The 10,112-nt window shown below is 48.1% G+C and overlaps 1 protein-coding gene across 1 annotated transcript in view; it reads right to left on the bottom strand.

Moving 5' to 3' along the window:
* Nucleotides 1-5,130: 5,130 nt before the first annotated feature.
* The window catches only part of LOC114889585 (ADP-ribosylation factor 2), a 62,018-nt gene continuing 57,036 nt past the window's right edge, over nt 5,131-10,112 (bottom strand). The window contains exon 5 of the mRNA XM_029212930.1: nt 5,131-5,337. Coding sequence (XP_029068763.1) covers nt 5,284-5,337 — 54 coding nt within the window. The 3' untranslated portion in view covers nt 5,131-5,283. The remainder of the gene's footprint in view (nt 5,338-10,112) is intronic.

Below are 10,112 nucleotides of genomic sequence, written 5' to 3'. Positions count from 1 at the left end.
GTCTTCCTTCCCAGAACAATGAACGAGGGGTTTCCTGCTGTGGCACGTGAGGAAAACGGGTTTGAAAGAGTGTACGTGCTTCTCAAAGTTAGATAGGAATGAAAACACATTACAAAGGAATTCTGAAGAAAAACAATTAATTCTGGTAATGTTTGTCTCTTTAAAAAAAAAAAAAACCAACTGTAGATGGCCCTGTTTATTTTGAATAGGTGTTTTCCTTGATGAGCTCAATTTTGCCATCTCCTCTCATATCTCTCTTTAGGTGTCTCTCTCTCTTGCTTTGGCTTCTCCACCTCTGTCTCTCTTCACATTGAGTGCCTGTGCGTGTGCATTGTGTGTACACGCTTCTCTTTTTTTGTCTGCATTTTTGTGTTTCTTTGAATCTGTTGCTCGCATTCTCTCTCTCTCTCTCTCTCTCTCTGCCTCTGAGTTTCAATATTTTTCTTATTTCTAGTCACCTGTTTCTGAGTCTGCTTCTCTCCCCCTTCCCCATTCCTTGAACCTCTTTCTCCTCCTCTGTCTTTAGCCTCTCTCAATAACTGACCACAGTAGATAACTGAAGTATATTTCTATTACTGGTTGTATTTACCGACTAGAGTTACATGCTCCCCATTCTTGATTTTTAAAAGCAATTGATGGAAACGTTTTCTATTTCTCTCACCCTAATGTTCCCTGAAGGAAGCTGCATTTTACTTTCATCTTCCTCCATTGATTTATTTTTCTATTCTGTGGGTCATCCCTTGAGAGGAAAAAAATACAAGTTCTCCACTGTCCTTTCACTGTATTTCAGTGACGAGCTGGCCCAGGCCCAGGGGGTGTGGAGGCACCAAGGCGCGTAACGCTGGGGAGACAGCAGTGAGGCTCTGGGCTGGGGGTGCCCCAGTGCTCTGCCACTGAGGGATTTTCTTGGTTGATCTGATTTTATCGGAGCCAAAACGTGCTTTGAGTTTAACAGGCAGCTCTGGAGGAATATCTACGGATTCCTAATTCATCAACACAGACTCCCTCTTCAGTGTTGTCTGTAGTGGCCGGAGAGGGATAGAATATGATTGAAGATAGTCTCAGGGAGCAAATCTTTTACATCTTAAAAGGAGAGAGGGGCTTCCCTGGTGGCGCAGTGGTTGAGAGTCCACCTGCCGATGGAGGGCACGGGGGTTCGTGTCCCGGTCTGGGAGGATCCCACATGCCGTGGAGCGGCTGGGCCCATGAGCCATGGCCACTGGGCCTGCGCGTCCGGAGCCTGTGCTCCGCAACGGGAGAGGCCACAGCAGTGAGGGGCCCGCGTACCGCAGGAAAAAAAAAAAAAAAAAAAAAAAGGAGAGAGATTTTCAGCCTGGCAGGAACATTGAACTAGATCCGGGAACTCTTCGAAGGTTTGCACTTTCCTCTTTGGCTCAGACCTTTGATACGCGGGACACCTTTTTTGCTAGGTTATCGGGTCCAGCGCTCCATTCGACCTCTTGCTGGAATTGACTTCTCCATCTTTCTGTCCTGGCCCTCATCCTGTCACTCCTGGACTCTCCCAGGGGTCATGATAAATAGAGTCACAGGACATGGAACATCGGGGATGAAAGGGCCCAGGCTAATTGCCTCACCTGATAAAGGAGAAAACGAGTCTCAGAGGATGGAAATGATTTGCCCCAAAAGCACAAGGCTACCTGGTGGTGGATGTCCCCAGTATCCCCTACTTGGCTGGAGTCTGTGGACTAGATCCCCATCTCTGCTGACAGTTCCAGGATCTGGGGCACACGGCCAGCCTGGCAGCATGAGTGGGTCCATATGGCAGCCCTCAGGGACCATCCCAAGGCATACATGATGCTCACCCCCCAGAAGGATCACAGATGACCCCCTGCCAAAGTGAAGGGGAAGGAGGAGGGGAAACTACTGAAGCAATCACTCCTATGTGCACTTTCAGTCTCATTGAATTCAATTTCATTTATTGATGTATTAGTGTAAGCCAGGCTCTTTGCTAGAACTGGGGACAATAGGAAGTTGAGAGCTTTAGGCTGTAATACTGAGGTACATGTAAGGTGACAAAGGGGCAGAGAATCAGTCCTCTCTCCCAACTCAGTTGGGTAGGGGGGTGACTCCAGGAAGGCTTCCTGGAGGAGGTGATGTCACGAGAAGTAACTGGACTAACGTTCCATTGGACCCTTCCTCCGTGAGCTCCTGGTCAGGGCCTTCTAAGGAATACCATGGAAGTGAAAGGCATTTTGACTTATTAGCAATTCAGATCAAAGCACTTAATGTTTCCATCTCAGTCTCCAGATTCACTCACCAGCTGTGTGGCTACAGGCAAATCACGTGACCTCCTGAGTCTCCCTTGAGTGCTCTGGGGCTGGGGTGAGTGTCCAGCAAGATGCGATCTGGGAATGCAACTTGCACATTTTAAGGTGCTCCGACATGTAGGCCATTATAGCCCTTAGGATTCCATTTAAATCCTCTGGCCTTGGAGTGCAGCTGAAAGCAAAGCCATACCCCTTCCCTGGAGGGCACGACAAAGGAGCAAAGAAGTAGGGCCTCAGACCTAGTGTCCTCGGACTCACCCTGAGCCTCTCCTGGCCTCCATTTCCTCACCTGAGAAATGAGGGTGTTGGTCTTTTCCTTTAAGGTGCCTTCCTGCACGCAGAGGCCTGCGTGACCTCTGACCCTGACTGCCACCTCAGGTTAAGCCCCTAGCTCTGCCACTCTGGTGCACCACAGCAGAGCAGGGGCTCTGCTCCATTCAGGAACCAAGATGCTACATATATACAATAGAATATTACTCAGCCATAAAAAGACACGAAATTGAGTTATTTGTAGCGAGGTGGATGGACCTAGAGTCTGTCATACAGGGTGTAGTAAGTCAGAAAGAGAAAAACAAACACCGTATGCTAACACATATATATGGAATCAAAAAAAAAAAAAAAAAATGGTTCTGAAGAACCTAGGGGCAGGACAGGAATAAAGACACAGATGTAGAGAATGGACTTGAGGACACGGGGAGGGGGAAGGGTAAGCTGGGACTAAGTGAGAGAGTGGCATGGACATATATACACTACCAAATGTAAAATAGATAGCTAGTGGGAAGCAGCCACATAGCAGAGGGAGATAAGCTCCGTGTTTTGTGTCCACCTAGAGGGTGGGGTAGGGAGGGTGGGAGGGAGGAGATATGGGGATATATGTATATGTATAGCTGATTCAGATAAAGCAGAAACTAACACACCATTGTAAAGCAATTATACGCCAATAAAGACGTTAAAAAAAAGAACCAAGATGCTGGAAATGAGCTCCATCCCCAAAAAGAGAGTGCAAAGGAAAAAAAGATCTGCCATTTTCCTCAAAATAAAAACAGAGGCAGATGGCTGGGAGGGTTTTCATGGCTAATTAAATATGCTTTAGCCTCTAAGTTAATTATGAAATGGTTCCTGCAGGGGGAACTCTGCTTTGCATGGAGTGGGTTCAGGTAAGTAGCCTGGGGAGGCTGCAGGGGCCCCCTTTGCATCTCTCTCCGACATGAATAAAAGGTCCTCCTGTCTAGGCCTCAGAGGCAACAGCAAAGGCCACCAATTCAGGGGGTGACAGGAGTCACTCACTTCCCCAGGGCATTTGTAAAGAGAGAGGTACCAAACAGCAGAGCTGGGACTCCATAATTTCCTTTCGGAGAATTTCTTCTAAGGCCATTATCAGAAACCCAGATAAAGATTTCCTGGACGAGAATATTTGCCACAGCACCATTTATAATCATGAAAAATAGGAAACCGCCTAGATGCCTGCAAATAGAGAACTGGCTACATAAATTCTGATACAACCAGACAATGAAATATCATGTAGTCATTAAAATGGCGTTTTTGAAAACTAGATAATGACATAGGGAAGAGCTCTGGTTGTATAAAATGAAAAGAGCAAGATGCAGAATTGTATATAACGTACCACCTAATCTTATAAATAGTTGTGCACAAGAAAAGAAAAAAAAGGGTGGCACGTTAAATGCTAATAATGATTATTTTTGAGAGAGAAGATTCTGGGAGCTTTTACTTCTTTGCATGAGCACCTTTCTGTATTTTCTTAATTCTTTGCAATGAGCATGTATTACTCATAGTCGGGGAAATAATAAAATTTTGTAAATGCCAGAACCACTTATAATGGATTTCCGAGTGGGCCTGAACAATTTTTCACACCTCCTTTGAAGTCAATGAACTTTACTAAAATGTGAGATTCCAGGATCGATAAAGCTGGGCAAGAGTTTATTTTCTAGAACTCTCGAGGGCAGATGCTTTCAACGGGCAGCACCGCACATGTTAATTGCCCATTCCCACTAGTGGAAGGAATATGACATGGCGTCTGGCTCTGTCAGCTATGACAAATGTCCAGGGGTCCGGGGGAGAGGAGTTAGGCAGGAGTTCCTGGAACCACCTAATCTAAGGACTTGTGGCCTTGGGACTAACGAGGTTGGCAAGGATACAGCTAAGGTGTTCCGAGTAGGAGAAATCTTTACGGTCTGGAGAAGCATAAGGATGAGAAGAAGGTCAAGGGTGAAATCCCAGTCTGGCTAGGACCATAATACTGGACTCTCCTTGGTCTCTGGAACCTCCTTGGAGTCCCCAGAATTATGTAGGGACAGTGGTAGCCAGGCTGACCTGTAGAAGCTGAGAAGGTATGATTGACCTCACATGCCTACTGGCATGACAGGCATAGGGGATGGAAATAGAAAAAAAATTCACAAATGTCCATATGATCCAAACACCACTTGACATTATGACAGTTGCCATCCCTTGTCAATTTAGCAAGCCCCAGTCACTAACACAACTCACATCCCAGAATTTAAAAGTAGGGGGTGGGCTTCCCTGGTGGTGCAGTGGTTGGGAATCTGCCTGCAAATGCAGGGGACACGGGTTCGAGCCCTGGTCTGGGAAGATCCCACATGCCGCGGAGCAACTAAGCCTATGAGCCACAACTACTGAGCCTGCGCGTCTGGAGCCTGTGCTCCGCAACGGGAGAGGCCGTGGCAGTGAGAGGCCCGTACACCGCGATGAAGGGTGGCCCCCGCTCGCCGCAACTAGAGAAAGCCCTCGCACAGAAACGAAGACTCAACACAGCCATAAATAAATAAACAAATAAATAAATTTATATTAAAAAAAAGTAGGGGGCATTACCACAAGAGGGGAAGGAAGGAATTCTGTGTTTTGTCCTTATGAAGCGCTCTCTGGTGATGGTACTCCGTCTCTGGGCCCAGTGGTTGCTTCTATATACAAAGCCATCCCACGATTATGTGAAAGTCTCCATCAGGACTCTCTTGATGTTTCATTGCCACTCATGCCGCTTAACGTCACGTGTGTCTTCTCCAGCTTCTAGAATCTAGCCAACAAAGTAAGGAGAATACCAAGATCACATAAACCCTAATTGTGAGGAGAATGGAGAACTCCAACTCGACCTAACTAACCACAATCACAGGAGAAGTCAAAGAAATGAGGGATAAAAGAATTAGAGATGTTAGTGAGAGTTATCAGCTATAATGCAAGACACTCTCCAGGGGAACAAAAGAAGGGAGGGGTCCAGGCTACAGTGAGGAAGCAGCCTTGAGTATCTGCTGCCCCCTGTAACTTCTTAAGCAGGGTGCACAGCAGAACTCACCACAATTCCACTTAAGAATCACCTCCTTTGAAGCTTCTGCTACAGGAAGGAACAGCAATTATGAAAAGCACTCTCAAATCTCTCTCCCTGCAATCCAGCAAGACATAGACCTGGTCCATCACCAAAACTTTTCAAAGTAGTCCATTTTCCTTTGAAGACCACCTTAATTTTAAAGTGAATTTTTAAAAAAATATGACATTTTACAAATGGTTGCTTTATAGCCAGCTCTCTTGGAATGGGTCTTCTATTAAAGTGAAGGCTACCTATCTCCAAGTTCATGGTAACAAATTGTCCTTTCAACAAACAGATCATGACCTGAACCCAGAAACATGTACCAGCCTCAGTGGTCTTTGCCTCTCGAACCATTGCCATCATCACATTACATTGGACTTTAACATTCCTAAATTGATTTTCCTTCGCCAGATTCGGATTTTGCACGTATATTGGCAAACATGTTGAGCTGTTATAAGGTGACACAAACCACCAGCCAACAATCCCATTCTTAAAGCATCCCCATTCCATTTGACCTGTGCCATATGACATGTTGGTGCAATTGTTTGAATATGTTGTTGTGTTTATTGATGCAAAAAATGAGCAAAACCAGGAAATTGAAAATGCAAGTATTAGTAATAAAAAACAGAAGTTTTCACAAACTTAATATAATTTTGAAACTAAGATGAAAATCGTCAGGATGCTGAAAGCATCAAATCTTTAGGTTCAATGAGTGTTTATTGGTCCTGAGCCTATTGATTGGATTCACACGTGAGGGAAAGAAAACAAAGTCTTGGGAATTCCCTGACTTTGGTCCAGGGGTGAGGTCTCAGCACTTTCACTGCCAGGGCCCGGGTTGCTTCCCTGGTTGGGGAACTAAGATCCTATAAGCCGCATGGAGCAGCCCTCCAAAAAAGTCTTAGAAATAAATTGTCATTAATTGTGTCTTAGAGGCAAGATATAATTAGGGAGTCGATCATTCTTTTCAGCTGAGTAAAGAATCCACCTTAAAATATACAACAATCATTAACGCACAGAGTGCAATAAGATGCTGTTCTAAGGCTTTAAGTGTATTCAGTCACTTAGTTTGCACAAGAATCCTTCAAGGTAGTTACTATAATCATTCTCATTTTCAGAAAACTGAGGCACAGAGAGCTCTCAGCCAAACGCCAAGAAGTGGCTGATTTATGCCCATGCAACCAGGGTGGCTGTCCGTGTTCTGAACCACTAGACCACGTTGCCTCTTGTGTAGAATAAGGGCATCATCCAACTTTGATACATTTGATATTCATAGACACTTTCAGGAATTTGTTCCATGTAAAAAAAATAAGGTAAAGTTCTACTGGGACAGGGCAATCCTTGAGGAAAGCTCCCTCTTTGCTGCACTTGGCTTTCATGAGTGTGCTGTGGTCAACTTTCAGACCTCATATCAAAGCAGAATTGAGGAAGAATTTAGAAAAGATCAAGACAAAAGTCATTTCTGCCGTGATCAAGGCCATTAGCCAAAGAACAATCCTGTTTGTACTTCATGTTAGGGAGCTGAGTTCAGGTCCAGGAAACATACAAAAACTCCTACACAACGCAGAACCCATGGCCGTTAGATTTCTAAAAAAGCCTTTGAGAAGGGGCTGCTGAGATGCAGGATGTCTGCAGGGGGCAGATGACTTCCCTGTTGCTGGGAACACTTCCTGTAGCCTGGGGTGTGGCTGGAACGCGAGGCTGGTCCACTTTGAAATGCAGGGAAACCTGTCTGCCTTGGAGGGTGAGAAGAATAGAGGATGCACCTGTCGGGCAGGTCTGATCTCAAATCTCCCAAAGCAGGTTAAGTGTTAGGGTTTCAACGTGAAGAGGTGAGCACTTCTTCAGGGTGAATGCTGACAGCCCTTACACTTGGAAACCAGATTTGCTGGGACTAAACATACATGGGAGCCCAGTCTGGATAACCTGGTACCAAGGTGGGCCCTTTCATGGGTCACAGACCCCCTTCGAGAAGCTGCAGACACTCTGGGGGAAAAAAACGTACGTGCGCACATACGCATAAGGTTTCACATACACCATGCATCCCAGAACCACCACTCCCTCCCCAGACAAATCCATGTCCCCTCCCCAGACTGAAGAGTCCTTGCAGAGAGAAGGGGCATTTGGGACGTGAGCTGGGAAGGCTAAAGGGACAGAGCAACTTGGGTCACGTGACCTGTCCGCTGGTTCGACGCCAGGTCCGGAAGGTTACAAGAGGTCTCCTCACCAGGCCCTGCCCGTCAGAGCCCCTCACAAGCTGTTCTCATTCACACTCTCAGCATCTTGCGAGAGGCACGGGGCGGCAACCTCATTCCTCCTGTGGCCACGCAGGGAGAGGTGAAAGCCGGATGCCTTGTCCATCTGTCCATCCTGGGGCCTGCCCTACCGCCTGTCTCCACACGTCACCCCCACAAGCTGTGCAGACACCCCTATCCATCTGCCTTTCTTCTACTCCTAGTGTGGGAGTGGGTGCAGGGGAGTGGGGCTGTCTACAGAAGGGGTTTCAGCCCTGGGAGCGACCCCGGACTCAGCCCACTTGGAGAGAGGCTGGTGAAGAGGACGACGCAGTCCGTGGACTGGGGAAGAGCGGAGGGCTTGGAAGAGTAGGCGTAGGGACCCGTGGGGGCGCTTCAGGAAGAGGGTGGGGGGCAAGGTGGGGTGGGGCTGCAGGAAGCTCCCTGGGGGAGCTCCACTACTTGTGAGCGTGGAGCTAATGGGGGCTGTCAGCCGAGGGGGTGAGAATGTGCGCTGGGGCGGGCAGGGGGGCGCTGAGATGGGAGCGGGGGTTGTGGCCAGGATGGAAGCTGTGGATCAGAGAGACATGGCTGAGGAGTGGCCCATCGAAGGCCTGCATGGAGCTGTGGGGAGGGGTCCTGGAGTGGCATCTGTCCTGGCCTGCAGAAAGAGGTGTGGAAGAAAGAAGTCAGATGACAAGGGTGATGGCCAGGGCCCCAGGAGATGGACGGAAACTTCCGGCAACTGCTAAGCAACCTACTTCCCGAGACTGCCCCAGATCCCTGTGCTCCTGACCTGACTCTTCAGGAGAGAGCCCACCCCTGAAGGCTGGGTTTGCCCCTCGGCCAATGCTTCCCGCGTCGTGTCCCCATAAGTGGTGAGAGCCTCACACCTGAGGGTCCAGGTGACAGGATGGCCTCAAGGTTCATCACCCCAAGCACATGTTTCTTGAACAAGTGCCCGCTGTTGGCCTCTGTGTGGATAAAGGTGACCAGAGGAGCTAGGCCAAGGGCAGGGGATGATGCCTGGGTGCGGGTGTCTGTGTGTTCAGCGGGGGGAGGCAAGGGTGGGGTAGAGGGTGCTCTCGAGGGCTGCTGCGAGTTTGCATGGGGCCCCCAAAGCCAAGCTGCCGAAACTCATCCTTGGGTCACTAGATCTCTAGCACACAGGGCCACCCTACTCCGGGGCACCCTACAGAGCGAAGGCTGTGTGAGCCTTGTGCACACACCTTGTATCAGAGCATTGAGGGCCAGGGGGCAGTAGCTTCAATCTTCTCATGGATGTGTAAGCCGCCTGCTCAAATTCTGTGCAAAGCTCTCAGAAAGGAAGGTACTTGCCCAAGGTCACCAAGATCATGGAAGCAGCGTGGAGGATGAAAAAGCACGGCCAAGGGCAGACAGACTGCTCTCAAGTCCTGGTGCCTCCACTGACCAGCTGAGCAGCCTTGGTTAAGTGATTTGACCTCTCTGAGCCTCACGTGCACAGCAGGCAGGATAAGAGCCCTAACAGCAAAGGAAAGGGTGCACCTAAAAGCGCTGATCTTCAGCCCTGCAAATGCTGGTTCCCTGTCCACCAAGCGGTGGCAGGTCTTTCGGTATCACACCTGCCTCAGTTCTCTCACTACCCTCTCAGCTTGAAGAGGGTCTTTCTGCTTTTGCTTTGTGTGTTAGTTATCTATTGTTGTATGAAAAAAAATTACCCAAGGGAATTCCCTGGGGGTCCAGTGGTTAGGACTCCAAGCTTCCACTGCAGGGGGCATGGGTTCGATCCCAGGTCAGGGAACTAGGACCCTGCAAGCCGCGTCCCATGGCAGAAAAAAAAAAATTACCCCAAACTTAAAACAACTGTACAGGAAAAACACACATCAAGCAAGTGTCTGACAACAGCTGGTGTCCTACAATTTCACTCAATTCTGGCAGGATCTACCTGGAAAGACCATCAGATCCCACAGATAAAGGCCTCAGTCCCACAAGACTGACCCCTCCCACACACACACCTCCAGAGGCTGATTGCAAATCCCAAGTTGTCTCCTGTACTTCTGACAAACTGGTCATAAATCAGGGCTCCTAGGATCTCCTTCTTGGTCCCCATCTTCAATAATTCGCTAGAATGGCTCACAGAACTCAAGGAAACACTTACTTGCATTCACTGGTTTATTACATGGTAAAGGATATGGTAAAGGGTACAGATACACAGCCAGATGAAGAGATATATAGGGCAAGGTCTGTATTACATAGTAAAGGATATGGTAAAGG

This window comes from Monodon monoceros, unplaced genomic scaffold (assembly GCF_005190385.1).
Source record: "Monodon monoceros isolate NGI ecotype Baffin Bay Population unplaced genomic scaffold, NGI_Narwhal_1 Super_Scaffold_9, whole genome shotgun sequence".
NCBI classification, from domain to species: Eukaryota; Metazoa; Chordata; class Mammalia; order Artiodactyla; family Monodontidae; genus Monodon; species Monodon monoceros.
Note: the sequence above shows the minus strand (reverse complement) of the source record. Positions and strands in the feature narration are given on the sequence as shown.